General features: G+C 49.3%; 1 protein-coding gene across 4 annotated transcripts in view; it reads left to right on the forward strand.

Annotated features, from left to right (window-relative positions):
• The window catches only part of TM6SF1 (transmembrane 6 superfamily member 1), a 30,652-nt gene that overhangs the window by 2,881 nt on the left and 13,149 nt on the right, over positions 1–14,622 (forward strand). For 3 of the 4 annotated variants that reach the window (XM_069558959.1, XM_069558961.1, XM_069558960.1), the window contains exons 2-6: positions 3,697–3,800; positions 6,446–6,543; positions 11,316–11,419; positions 13,759–13,841; positions 14,474–14,595. In XM_069558959.1, the coding sequence (XP_069415060.1) occupies positions 3,697–3,800; positions 6,446–6,543; positions 11,316–11,419; positions 13,759–13,841; positions 14,474–14,595 (511 nt within the window). The remainder of the gene's footprint in view (positions 1–3,696; positions 3,801–6,445; positions 6,544–11,315; positions 11,420–13,758; positions 13,842–14,473; positions 14,596–14,622) is intronic. The other variant, XM_069558962.1, reaches the window with a different exon arrangement.

Here is a 14,622-nt window from a genome sequence, read left to right on the forward strand (position 1 = left end):
ACTGGGACTGTTCTGTGCCGCTGGGCCAAGTCCCTTCAGTCGTGTCTAACTCTTTGAGATCCCATGGACTGTAGCCAGCTAGGGTCCTCTGTCCATGGGATATTCCAGGGAAGAATACTGCAGTGGGTTGCTGTGCCCTCCTCCAGGTGATCTTCCTGACCCAGAGATCGAACTGAGTCTCATTGCATTGGCAGGCAGGTTCTTTACCACTAGAACCACCTGGTTCTGTGCCGCGGACACTCCTTAAACCCCTACCTCCTTGCTGCTGCTCACACTGTTCACTGGGACTGGGACGCCTTCCTTCCTGTCACTGATGGTTGAAGCCACACCTGGACTTTATAACCTGGAGTAAAATGCCACCTCTGCCTCTTCCAGACTACCCCCCAAGCAGGGGAGTCTCTATTCCCTCTGTCTCTCCCTCCTCTGAGCCCCTGTTGGGTTGGTTGTGCTTTTTCCACAAGAGTTACTTCTTTGTGGTCAGAATTTACCTTCTCAGACCATGGCTCCCCTTAGCATTGTCCTGTCCAGTGCGGGGAAGAGAGGTGTGGGAGTGGGGGACTTCTGCCTAGCAGGCATCCCATTCAGTTTGCATTAGTTGAATTAGCTGAAGCTTCTTTCCCACCAGACCTTTTACAAAAGCCTGAAGAATAGAAAAAGCCACTTAAGTTGAGGCATCAGGAAAAGAGTTGAGTTCTCTGTCTGTATCTCATAGACACACACATACATACACAACTCATACTCACCCACACATGATCCCTTTCAGTAGCCATCTATTCATGTAAGGGCATCAGAAACTCTCCCCCTGCTCCCCAGCCTCATCCCCAAACACACACATTACAAGACTAACAGCTTTTCCACCCTCATGTTAGTGGGAGCCCTTACCCCTCCCCCCACCTCCGGGTCCCTGCTGGACCCATTTCTCCCTGTTCTGAGCAGGTCCTGCACTTGGCTGTCACTGGGAGATGCAGATGCTCTGTTGCCCCAGTTACTCTTCATCCTTTGCTCCTCCCCTAGAGGTAGAGAGTGGGAGCAGGCACCATGAAGCAGTTTATACTGTTCTCTAGTCCAGAAGAGCACCAGCTGTGTGATGGTGCTGGCTGTGAGCTGGGTCCTTGATGGGAACAGGGATGGGAGTTGTCTCCTGGGCCCTGCCGGAGTCAGGCTGTGATGAAAACTTCTGTCAGCCTACACGTGCGTGTGTGCGTTTGTGCTAAGTTGCTTCAGCAGTGTCCGACTCTTTGTGACCCCATGAACTGTAGCCTGCCGGGGCCTCTGTCCATGGAATTCTTCAGGCAAGAATACTGGAATGGGTAGCCATTCCCTTTTCCAGAGGATCTTCCTGACCCTTCAGCCTACACAGCACCTTAACCTCTTCTCTGTTCACAGGATGCTTCTGCCCAGCAGTGTGCTCCTGACTTACATTAGTTCCCTCTTTCATCATCTCCTGCTTTGGCTCATCCTATAGGAGGAGCCTGGAGCATCCACTGATGTGTGGCAATAGAAACCTCCTATTTCAGAGAAATAGGAGGACACTGACATGGTTGTCTTCATTTTTATCATAGAACTGTGTCCTCCATTCACCCTGGATCCTTCTCTTCATCTACCCACAATCCGTGCATTCACTATCCACTATCCATTATCTAACCATCCATCTGTCGTCCGCTCATCTATCATTCTTCACCCATCCATTCATTCACTGTCCACCACCAATCATCTGTCATGCATGCATCTATCCATCCAAACATCCATTCATGCCTCTACCCATGCATCCATCATTCACCATCCATCCATCCACAATCCATTCATTCATCATCCACTATCCATTATCTAACCATCCATCTGTCATCCATCCATTCATCCACCACCAATCGTCTGTCATCCATCCATCTATCCATCCAAACATCCATTCTTCCATCATTCATCATCCATCCATTCATCTGTCCATTCATCCACTATCCATCATGTCATCCATCCATCTGCCCATCCATCTATCTATCCAAACATCCATTCATCCATCATCCATGCATTTCTCCTTCCTTTCTTTCTCTCCCTTTCCTTCCCTCCCTCACTCATCCATCAGTTCCTGAAACTCTTAAAAGAGGTCCCCAGGCAGACTTTCTGTGCATACTCACCCAGGCATCTTGAAAAAATTAACCTATTCCCATACCCCACACCTGAAGTATTCTAAGTCTGTAGGTCTGCAGTGGCATTTGAAATCCTGGGTGCTGCTGATTCCCAGAAACCACTCCTCGACTCTTAAGTGGGGCCTGTGGCCAGGTGCACAGGATACAGTTTTCCTGGACCTGGGGCCACTATCCTTGGGGTTCGTCTACCTGCACATAGATGGATCACTCCCTCTCTGACATTAGGAGCAGATTTCTGACTTTCCAGAAGTCCCGGGGACATACAGCAAAGGTTATCCAGACATCCTCTGTCATGGTGTGTAAGGGTCTTGGCTAAGGGGTAGTTCTAGAGCAGCTCTCGAGGATTACCGAGGAGGCCCTAGTGTTAGCAGGCCCTGGGAATGGGCTGGGCGGTGCTTCGTCTAGAACTGGATGCCCTGTCTGTGTGGAGGTATGAGAGAGAGAATACCTCCTAGGACTGGAGGTGACCTCTGGGTGAGGGAGCTTAGCCCACTGAGATAGGTCTTCCTGTGTAGACAGGGGTCTCTCTATTTCATCCACAGTGACTGGCCTATAGGGGTGTGTAATGCATTTTTCCTTAATATGTTTTCTTTTAAAGATTTTTTGATGTGGACCATTTTTAAAGACTTTATTGAATTTGTTACAATATTGCTTCTGTTTTATGCTTTGATTGTTTGGCCTCTAGGCATGTGGGAATCTTAGCTCCCCAATCAGGGATTGAACCCACACCCTTTGCATTGGAAAGCAAAGTCCCAACCACTGAACCACCAGGGAAGTCCTTCAATATGTTTTAATTAACTAAAAAACAGATGATGCAATGACATGACTTTCCTAAGGCCCACAGGCAGGGGCAGAGTAGGTACCAGCCTCCCAGTCCCTCGACCTCTCACTGCAGCAAGCCTTGTACCCTTGTTCTGTCCTGCTGAGGAGCGGCTTTATTTGTTCCCTGTCCCCTTGGGCCATGCCTTTTCCCAGGAGGAAGTCCAGGGCTATGCCCAGCCTAGCTCAGCTTGGCTTCCTGGGTGTGGGGGCGCTGGCTTCATTCAGGCCTTGGGCCCAGCCACAGCTCTTCTCTCCTTGGGTTGGCCTGGTCCTCTGGTCCCTTTGATTATACACACAGCCTGGGGCCCTTCTTCCTTAGAAGGTGATATAGTTGTTTGACTCCTGCATGCTCCCTGGAGCTCAGTGTGAGGGTTTCCAGCCAGCCCTGTGGAAGGAGGCAGCTTCAGTGGTTAGGCTTGTCGGACATCAGGCACAAGGCTTGGAGGAGCAGGTGGACAATGGCAGACGGACAGTGGTAGAGGGCACGTCATTCGCCCAGGTGGGCGGGATGAACAGAGAGTGAGGACCTGGTGGCTCTGGTCCTGGTCCCTGAAAGTCACGGGGTGGCCCAGAGGGGCCCAAGCTCTGTGGACAAACTTCATGAACGCCACAGTGCCTGGGCTGCAGGCAGAGGCTGCGCTGGGAGAGAATGCATTCAATAGCCAGGAAATTCCACGCACCCGTGTGTTTATATTGATAAGTGACCACCTCCCTGTTCTGGTCATTGCAGTTCCTGGACGATTGTAGGGGCTGCTGCCGTCGTCCTGCTCCTGGTGGCCCTGCTGGCTCGTGTCCTGGTCAAAAGAAAACCCCCTCGGGACCCACTGTTCTATGGTATGTCTCCATGGGAGGGGGCCCTTGTGTCCGCCTCAGAGCACAACATGTGGGACTCTGTTTTTCACTGTGGCTGTGAATACTCTGAGCCAACTGGTAAGGCGATGCGAAGTGCGAGGGTATTTCCGTAAGACGCAGCCCTGCTTCCCTCTAAGGGAAGGACTCTCGATAGCAGTGGACCCCACCCTGTCCCAGCTGGGACCCAGGCAGGACACCCCTCTGTTCCTCATCTCTGCCCTGAGCCATGCTCTCACCTCTGACCGCGGCTATTGTACCAGCTCCCTCCTGGCTTTCAGCCTTCAGCCAGCTATGTGCAGCCCCTTCCATTTGGCTTTGAGCTTAGCGGTTTCTGGTGCCTCAGTATGCTCATTTGTACAATGTGGAAAATAATAGTACTTGCTGTGGAGGGTTGGTACAAACATTAAATAAGATACTGTTTGTAAAGTACTTGAACCACTGCCTGGCAAATACGCACGTATCTTAAATAAATGAAAACACCACTGATTGAGCACCTGTGGTGTGCCTAGTATGACTCTGAGCACATTAGCATTATCATTTTAGTTAATCCTCACAACAAACAGGGCTTTCCTAGTGGCTCATATGGTAAAGAATCTGCCTGCAATGCAGGAGACCTGGGTTTGATCCCTGGATCAGGAAGATCCCCTAGAGTAAAGGAATGGCTACCTACTCCAGTATGCTGGCCTGGAGAATTCCATGGACAGAGGGGCCTGGCAGATACAGTCCATGAGATCACAGTCAGACACTGAGCAACTAACACTTTTACTTTCTTTCTTTCACAAAAGTATCCTCCCTGCACACACGAAGAATCTGGCTCAGAGGTGCTGAGAAATAGGGTCAAGGTTACAGCCAGTGAGACAGCACTGATGCCCCAGATTGCTCCCAGTTTGCATATAAAAAACTCTGAAGCTTAGAGAAATGAAACTTACCTAAGCCCTGACAGCCAGTCAGCCGATGAGCTGGGCCTGTCTGAATCCATGTCCTCTTTCTGCCTCCAGTCCCCTGCCGCTGGTCTGGCCTCTGCCCACGTTTGCAGACTGGCCTCCTGCTGCCGGCTTCCTTCCCCTTCCTTTGTGCTCCGTGGAGCCCTTGCTCAGCTGCACTCGTGTTTCTCCAGGCTCCTCAGGGCTGAGTACCCTCCTCTCCCTCAGCCCTCTGTCCTCATGTCAGTCAGTGCAGCCCCGACTGGAGGGCAGGGACTGTCCTTGTCATCGGTGACCCAGAGCCTGACCCTTCTGTTGGCATCAGCGATTGTCGGTAGAAAAGCTGAATGATCAGTTGCTGAAGGCTTCCTCTTCTGGGAGACACGCAATGGCTGATCACCTAATGGCTCATCACTGTCAGTGAGATCTGGACCAAAGGGCTGCACAGAGGCATGGGGAGGCAGGGCACGTGTGGGCCTCTTGCTCTTCCTGGGGAAAGTGTAAACACTGCACTCCTGGTTGCAGACGTGGGGCAAGGCTGGCTTCTCTGCTCTATGAGTTAACCTTGCCCGCCTTCCTGGGTATTTTCTTGTTTCACAGCTGCTTTTATATTCACCATTAAATTTTTTTAAAAATTTCTTTCTTTTGGGGTGTGCCATGCAGTGTGTGGGATCTTAGTTCCCCGACCAGAGATGGAACCGATGGCCCCTGCATTGGGAGCACAGAATCTTAACCACTGGACCACCAGGGAAGTCCCACCACCAGATTTTTTTTTACCATCCATGCCCATCACACAGTTTGATGCAGATTTGTTATGATTTGAACAGAAAGCTTTATTGACAAACCGCCACATGCTAAATTTGATCACTCACTGTTTAAAAAGTATTATTCCTTAGCTGGTAGTTTTCAGCTGGTAGTTGTTGCTGGTAGTTTTCAGCCCACTGAGGAGCTTCCCACAGCCCTAGTGAGATTCTCTAAGATGCTGTGGCTTTCCCTCTTTAATATTCAATGGTTCCACCTCATATCCAGTTTTCTAAAAATCACTAGCCTTCCTTCCTAAAACAGCCGTTACTTTCACATCAACCACTGTTTGTCCATAGGATCTCCAGTGTGGGGTAAGGCAAGCATGTTGGATACACTCTGAGTCGGGCCACCTGGTAACCATTGATATGAATGATCTCTTTGGGTCAATGGCCACCTCTGTGCTCCCTGGGCCACAGGGGAATGGTTTTGTTCCTGCCGCCCAGCTGGAATGCAGATGTGGCCTTGGCAGCAACGTGTAGGAAGTGGAGGAGGGGAGTTGGGCAGCCTGGTAGAATCCCCTGGGACCTTGTCATGCACTCCTCCCAATGGGTGTCCTCTTGCAGGTTCATGACACTGGTGGGTGGCTCCAGCTGTGTGCATGGGAGGTACATTCTGTGAGTCTGTGTTGATGGCATCTATAGAGTCTTCTGGAAAACATGACAAGAAACCATTACTGAGGACTTCCCCAGTGGTCCAGTGGCTAACACTCCAAGCTCCCACTTCAGGGGTCCTGGAGTTCAATCCCTGGCATGTGGGAACTAGAATCCCACATGCCTCAGCTAAGACCTAGCACCGCCGAATAAATAAAAGTAAAAAAGAAATCATTACTGGTGGACGCCAAGCTCTTAGGCTTTGCCCCCTGAGCTGCGGCTTTCTGAACTGTTGCTTTCTCTGCTCTAGTGTATGCGGTGTTTGGATTTACCAGCGTCGTAAACCTCATCATTGGACTGGAACAAGATGGGATCATCGACGGGTTCATGACGCACTACCTGAGAGAGGTACGGGGGCACTCAGCCACCACGTGCACCATGCACCACGCGCCACCATGCGAACTGAAGGGTCGGTGACTCCAGCAGTATTGCTCTAGCTGGAAATTCTTTCATGTCATGTAAGAAGGCACGGCACGTGGTATTTCACTGACTGCCGTGGACACAGGACACTCAGTTATGTGGAAAGTAAAGCGGAAACTTAGGATTAGACTGCGGGAGGCAGCTCTCCTCAGTGTTGGGTCTTAACAACTCTGTCTTCACACCTGACTCACCACCTTCCTCCTCTACTTGTGTTTACAATAAGTGGGGTACTTTAAGGCTTCTCAGGTGGCGCTAGTGGTAAAGAACCCAGCTCGTAAAATACCCCCCTCGTAAAATACGAGGGCTCACTGCCTGAGTGGGGAAGATCCCCTGGCAGAGTAAATGGTGACCCACTCCAGTATTCTTACCTGGAGAATCCCGTGGACAGAGGAGCCTGGTGGGCTACAGTCCATGAGGTTGCAAAGAGTCGGACACGACTGAAGCGACTTAGTAGCAGCAGCAGCAGCAGAGGTCTTTAAATGAATTCAGTATCTGTGTATCTTGTTATCAATGCATTACTCCTTAAGAAAACCCAAGTCAGTCAGTCCTAAATGTGTAAACTGCCAAGCACGGAGTCAGTTAATAAAGCCATTTGATTGTGATGATGAATACACGCTCTGCCCCTCATCACAGCATTATCAATCTACCTGGCACCTGGCAGAGCTGGTCCTCTTTCCTTATATGACGGTGTGATGAATCTAGCCCCAGAGAGGTTAAATAACATGCTCCAGGTCACATAGGAAATAAGGAGCAGTGTAGTCATCATTCATGTTTCAGGTAATGGGGAGCTTCGAGTGCAAGCCAAGGGAGTTTGGGTTTTGTCCCTTGTGTGAGGGAAGATGTTAAGTAAGGGGACAGTGCAGTCAGCTCAGAGAAGGATGGGCTTGAAGGGAAGGGTCAGTGCTGTGAGCTAGGACACCAGCCAGGAGGTGTCCTGCAGGGCCAGTGAGGGCATGAAGGTGACCCAGATGGAGGCCAAGCATGCACGGTGGAGAGGAGGGATGACCTTCGGAGAATTTGAGCGGCTGGAATGAGTAGGTCTCAGGGATGAGCTGGGGCCAATGGGGAAAATAAGGGCTAAGATGCCATCCTGACTCTGGGAGCACTTAAGGGGGCCCTCCGTGGCGCTTCCCTAGCTTAAAAAAATTTTTTTTTAATTTAATTTTGGTTGTGCTGGGTCTTCTTTGCTGCACAGGCTTTTCTCTAGTTGCAGAGAGCCGGGGCTACTCTCTAGTTGTGGCCCGCCTGGGTGTCTCATTGCAGGGTCTTCTCTTGTTGTGGAGCATGGGCTCTAGGGCTTCACTTGTTGCAGCTCCCGGGCTCGAGAGCAGGCTCAGTAGTCGTGGTGCACGGGCATGTGGGATCTTCCCAGACCAAGGATGGAACCCGTGTCTCCTGCATTGGCAGGTGGCTTATTTTTCTTTTACTACTGAGCCACCAGGGAAGCCCTGCCCTAGTCTTTTAAAAAAATGGCAATGGCAGTGGATGACACACATTTTCCAGATAGACTTGAGGGTGGAGAGACTCCAAGGAGAAGAGACAGTGTGGGCAGAGGCTTCGAGATAAGAAACAGCATGGGGCTCCCCACTGCCAGGCAGGGATGATGATGAGTTCATCTGGGGATGTGAGGAGTTTCAGATGGGTAAGGGACATCCTGGCAGGTGGCCCAGCAGGCACGGCTTTGCAGGTGTTGAGCTCGGGAAAGACATAAGGGGACCATCTCAGGAGAGTTGGCACCTGAAGGTCTGAGAAGAGAGGAGAAGGTAGAGAGGAGGGCCGAGGGTGGAACTTTGGAGACCTTGGCCAGAAGATCAGGAGCCTCTGAAGTGGCCTGGGAGGGGCAGGCACAAACACAGAAGGAGGGCTTCCCAGGTAGTCCAGTGGTCGAGAATCTGACTACCAATGCAGGGGATGTAGGTTTGATCCCTGGTCTGGGAAGATTTCACATGTCGTGGGGCAACTAAGCCCGTGTGCCACTGCTGAGCCCGTGGTCTAGAAGCTGCGGGGTATGACTACTGCGTCCTTGTGCTCAAACTACTGAGCCTGCACGCTCTAGAACCCATGCTCCACAGCAAGAGAAGACACCACAAAGAGAAGCCTGTGCACCGCAACTAGAGAGTAGCCCCCATTCTCTGCAACTAGAGAAACCCCATCTGCAGCAACGAAGACCCAGTGAGCAAACAACAACAACAGAAAAGAATACCTATGTTTTAAAAAGAGGCAGAAATACCCAGGGAGTGCAGGGCCACAGAGCCCACAGCGAGGAGGGTTTAGGAAGGAGGTAGCTGCCAAGAGGGCCTGGAGTTTGAGCTAGTGAGGGTGGTGAAAGGGGGATGAGGAGGGGGCTGAGGTGCAACTGTGGGAGGGGTGCAGGGCCAGGCTGGGGGACCTGGCTGCCAGAGAAGAGGAGGTAGGGCTTGGTCTTTTAGTCGCCACCAGCTTTGCGAGGTTTCTGAGCCGAAGAATGACATGTCCAGAGCTAGGGCAGGGGTGTGTTGAATCGGAAGGAGAGGAGAGAGGTGGGACGACCACGTAGGAAAGGCCCAGTGAGGGGTGCCAAGGGCTCGAATGAGGCTGTGACAAGAAGGAGTATTGCCTGGGGTTGACATCATAGAGACAGATCAGTGGGACCTGCCAGCAGACTGCGTAAGAGAAGGAGGAGTGAACAACGACCCTGTGGTTCTGACCTGGGCGAGCTGAGTGGCGTCTCCATGAACATAGGCCAAGTGGGGCTCAGTTGAGGGGACAAGGTGATGAGTTAAAGGAGGTGAGGTGGGCTTGAAGGGTCTCTGGACCCATCCAGTGGAAGATGCTCAGCAAGCCACTGGGTGAGGCCAGCATGGCTCAGAGAACCAGATGTGTAGGCACGCATGGTGAAAACCATGAACTTGGATGGACTTCCCTGGCGGTCATGTGGCTAAGACTCCATGCTTTCACTGCCAGGGGCCTAGGTTCCATCCCTGGTAGGGGAACTAAGATCCCACTTGCCATGTGGGATGGCCAAAAAAACCCCTCCAAAACAACATGACCTTGGATGGTATTGTTCGATCAAAGCACGTCAGAGAGAAAAGATGTGGGCTGGGCGTGAGTATTAAAGTCTGACTTGTATGTTGTTTCCTCCCTCCCTCCGCCCCACCCCCTGCCCCGTGATAATCACATGATTTGTGTGAGGCAAGATGACAGGCAGTCGTTGCCCCAGGGAAGCTCAGAAAATCCCCTGCTTGGTTGGCTGATTGACGGGCTGGTTGATCTGCACTCTTCCTTATTGTGGCAAGGTCTTAAGGCATCTTAGGAAGACATCTGAAACAAGGCAGGAGAGCACAGGTATGGGAGAAGGGAAGACAGGGGGTGGGGAGGAACCAGAATGACACTGCACCCAGGCAGGTTCGGCAGTGGCTTTCAAGTAGTGGCCTGCAAACGCAAAGCACCTGGGACAAGGAAGTGTATTAATGGCTCATCGTATAATCTGTGTTTATAAAAGTTAAAATTTCTTGGAAGTATATTTCTTCCTCTTTTTCTTGTTTAGTTGCCCAGTCATATCCAACTCTTTTGTGACTCCCATGGACTATAGCCCACCAGGTTCCTCTGTCCGTGAAATTCTCTAGGCAAGACTACTAAAGTGGATTTCCATTCCCTTCTCAGGGAATCTTCCTGACCCAGGGATCTAACCTGTATCTCCTGCATTGGCAGGTGGATTCTTTACCAATGAGGCACCCGGGAAGCCCACAGCTCTTCTTGGTAGTACAGCTTCTGCTAGGAATTAGCCATGTGACCTTAGGCAGGTCAGGTAACCTCTTGGAACCTCTGTTTGCTCATCTGTAAAATGGGGTCACTTGTATCTATCCCATGGTGCTGCTCGGAAGGTTGAATGAGGGGCAGGGTGTGAAGCCCGTCCATGCCTGCATTGGGGATAGCGGCAGGGGAAAGCCCTGCCTTCCTTACACGCAGCCCAGCACACTGCTGGGTCAGCATGAATTTTGAAGGTCAGCCAAGTGACTCTGATCAGCAGGGTCTCCCCTGGCCACCCTGCCTGGCCAGAGATAAACACCTTTAGTCACAGACTGGACTTGGCCTCAGTGAGTTTGCCACAAGGGCAGGATTGCTTGTGATACCATTTGTTTTGCATCACTGTACACACTGACAGAATCCATCTGTCAGTGCAGATGTGGGTTCGATCGCTGGGTCAGGAACATCTCCTAGAGAGGGGGATGGCTACCCACTCCAATATCCTTGCCTGGAGAACCCCATGGACAGAGGAGCCTGGTAGGCTACCGTCCATGGGGTCACAAAGAGTCAGACTCGACTTAGTGACTGAACAACAACCCACCTGTGTAGACCAAGCATAAGACAGGCACAGACTCATTCCACCTGCTGCGGCAGACCCTAGTTTCGGCGGCTCCAGGGTACTTGTATTATTTTCATTGCTGTTGTTCAGTCACTAAGTCCTGTCTGACTCTTTGTCTGGACTACAGCCTGCCAGGCTTCCTTGTCCTATATATTTGTATACATATATATGTATATAAAACATGTATATTTTCATGTTGCTACCAATTTTGTAATTGTCTCGGATTCCGAATAGTTTCAGTTCAGCAGACGAACATGTTAGTTCTGCTGTTTTATTTTACATGCAATACTGGTCTTGTATTTTGCTTTGAAATGTTTGAGTTTTATCTACAGTGGACCTCTTATGCTTTCCTCAGGGTGAACCGTATCTGAACACGGCCTATGGACATATGATCTGCTACTGGGACGGCTCTGCTCATTATTTGATGTATCTGGTGATGGTGGCAGCCATAGCCTGGGAGTAAGTCGGCTAACCTGGTGGGTGTGCCTGGGTCACCTTAGCAACTGATAGGCGAGTGTGTAAGGAACAGGGATGTACAGAGGCAGATACATAGAGAGGCAGATACATAGAGAGGGGCACACGGACATGAGTACAGGCTCTATGGAACCAAGTGAGACGTGGCTGTTTTTCTTTGCATCACTTACTCCCTTTTGAACATATGCCTTTGGACTGCCCCTCTGGCTTCCCTGGTGGCTCAAATGGTAAAGGATTTACCTGCAATGAAGGAGACCCAGGTTTGATCCCTGGGTCAGGAAGATCCCCTGGAGGAAGGAATGGCTTCCCACTCCAGTATTCTTGCCTGGGAAATTCCATGGACAGAGGAGCCTGGTAGGCTACAGTCCGTGGGGTTGCAAGGAGTCAGATATGACTGAGTGACTAACACACTTTTTTTGCCACGATGGACAGTTCTGGCAGACCCCTTAATGTTTTCATTTCCAGGAGTAAAAGCCCATTGTAATTCAAAACTTCAGACTCCTTTCAGTTCAGAGCTCTCTCTCTCCCTCCAGCTCAGGTTTAGCCCTGAGACTGAGAGGTCTGCACTGAGGCTGGGGTACATGCTCAGTCCTTTTATTACTTCTCAGCTCACTCCTCTGGGAGCATGTGTGTGTATGTGGAATTAAGGAAGAGGAGCACAGTCTTACATGACCAGTGCTCTTTTCTGGGTATTGGGAGCCAGGTGGTATGCTGGCTCTGCCTTGTGGGGCGCATGTGTGGGGTCTTTGGAGACCCCAGCCATAGAAACCAGGCTTCCCAGGTGGCACTAGTGGTAAAGAACCCACCTGCCAATGCAGGAGACATAAGAGACATGGGTTCGATCCCTGGGTTGGGAAGATCCCCTAGAGGAGGGCATGGCAACCCACTCTAGGATTCTGGCCTGGGAAATCTCATGGACAGAGAAGCCTGGCAGGGTACAGTCGATAGGGCTGCAAAGAGTCGGACACGACTGAAGTGACTTAAAGACACACGCACCATAGGTGCCTCTGCACTACCCTGATCCCTGACATGAGCAATGCTCTTATGGACTGAAATTGTGCGACTCTTCTGCCCATGGGGTACACCCACAGCTTCTTTCTGCTGGAACCCCTATAACCCAGAAGGTATACCCTTGAGGTGGAGTCCTTTAAAGATGTCTCAAGTCCACCTACCTTCCCAGGCCTGCCTTTGGCTCCAGGTTAAAGTCTCACATTCTTGCTTCTCACAAGGTTGAAATTCAGCTTGACCAACTGTCCTGTGCCTCTCTCCAGCCCCCAGTTGTCCACTCCCAAGATAGTCCCAGCTAATTTCTGGACTTTTCCAGGCTCTCGCCCATCTCTTCATGAATGTTCCCAAGCTCCAGGGAACACAGCAGGTGTTGCCGAGAATGCTCAGGCTCTGCCTCCTGCCAGGAGTGGGCCAGCATTTCTGTGGTCCTGTTGGGGAAGAAGATTCTGATTTGCCCCCTGCTGACAGTCCCAGTCATCGTGAATGGGCCTCCTGGGATCTGATACATTGGGCTTGGCGGGTAGGGCAGGGCAGAAAGCACACAGTATTCTTCACTTCTCTATCCCGATAGAGAATCCCTTTTAAAATTTCTCTGAGTCCCTTATGGAGGTGGGCTGTCACTTGTTATTCGGTCCCTAAGTCGCGTCTGACTCTGTGATGCCACAGACTGCAGCACACCAGGCTTCCTTGGCCTTCACCATCTCCTGGAGTTTGCTTAGACTCATGTCTATTGAGTCTGTGATGCGATCTAACCATCTTGGGTTGTCACTTATCGGTTGCAGAAACTTTTTGCCAACATCACCTGTTAAGATTAGAGGTATGTGTCTAGCAGCTCCTTCCGAACATGGATTATGTGTCACTTATTGTATTTATCTTTGGGACTTTGACTGAAATTCTGTAATACCTGGGAAAGTCCATTTATTAGCATCCTACTACTCATACTTAAAATGATTTTTAAAACGGATCAAATTTTCTTCTTTGAACCTTCTTTTCCCTTTCATGCTATGAGTTTCACAAATAATAGTGAAATGCAGGCCTCCTTCGAAAGTGATGACCATAGTGTGGTTGAACAGAAGACTGGTGTAGTAATCATAATTTCCTATGCAAAAGGACATAAAGAGGATTCTAAAGCTCATCACATAGGGAAATGCAATTTGTTCAGTCACCAGGGTTCCTTGTACTGGGTTTATTACTCTTGATTCAGTACATTTTCGATTCACGTACTTTACTAGTTACAACAGAGATCAATTGTGGAGCATCTTATACTAACAGTATTCTAAAACAAGTGTGCTAAGTCAGGATTTTTTTCATTACAGGGAAAGTTATAGAACCATTGGCCTATATTGGGTCGGATCTATTATTATGAGCATTGTTGTTTTTGTGCCAGGAAACATTGTCGGTAAGAAACTTTATCTTAAAATTCACTTTTCTTTTCTGAAACAATGGGAATAATTTTTAAATAGGGAAGCTATTTTGGTTGTGATAGAACCAAGAAAATTCCAGGTTTACCAAAGAGCTGTTTTGCAGTTACTTCTTTTCCCTTCCAACTTTCCTTTTAAGAAATGCTGTTGAGCAATTTTCAAAAGTGTACACTGAACAACTAGACTAATATCAGTGATTCATGACTTCTAGAAAGATCTAGTGGGGTAAATATTGGGTTTGTCACTACATTCAGTATGAAAATATTTCTTACATCTCTGTATTATATTTAACTCGACACACAGTGGGCACATGATAAATATACTTGAAAATTAAGATTCTTGAAAGCTGATATATAAAAGTTATTTATGTGTGCCAGAAATCAGGATATTATATTAAGTCTACTTTTAAAGTACTGTAAATAAGGCATACCTGTTAACAAATACCTAATAGTTTTAAATTAACCTATGCTTCTGGTCTCATTTAAAATACTGTCTGGTCCATATTAGGATTTTAGATGACTTGAGATGGGGAGGGATCCTACATGTTACATGTATGTGGATATACTTTTGGTAAACTTTTGACATTTTCCTTTTTCTTTCTTTTAAATAGGGAAATATGGAACACGTATTTGCCCTGCCTTTTTCTTAAGCATACCATATACTTGTCTTCCTGTCTGGGCTGGTTTCAGAATCTATAACCAGCCATCAGAAAATTATAATTATCCCTCAAAGGTGATTTTATTAATTTAAATGTAAACC

This window comes from Ovis canadensis, chromosome 18 (genome assembly GCF_042477335.2).
Source record: "Ovis canadensis isolate MfBH-ARS-UI-01 breed Bighorn chromosome 18, ARS-UI_OviCan_v2, whole genome shotgun sequence".
Taxonomy (NCBI): Eukaryota; Metazoa; Chordata; class Mammalia; order Artiodactyla; family Bovidae; genus Ovis; species Ovis canadensis.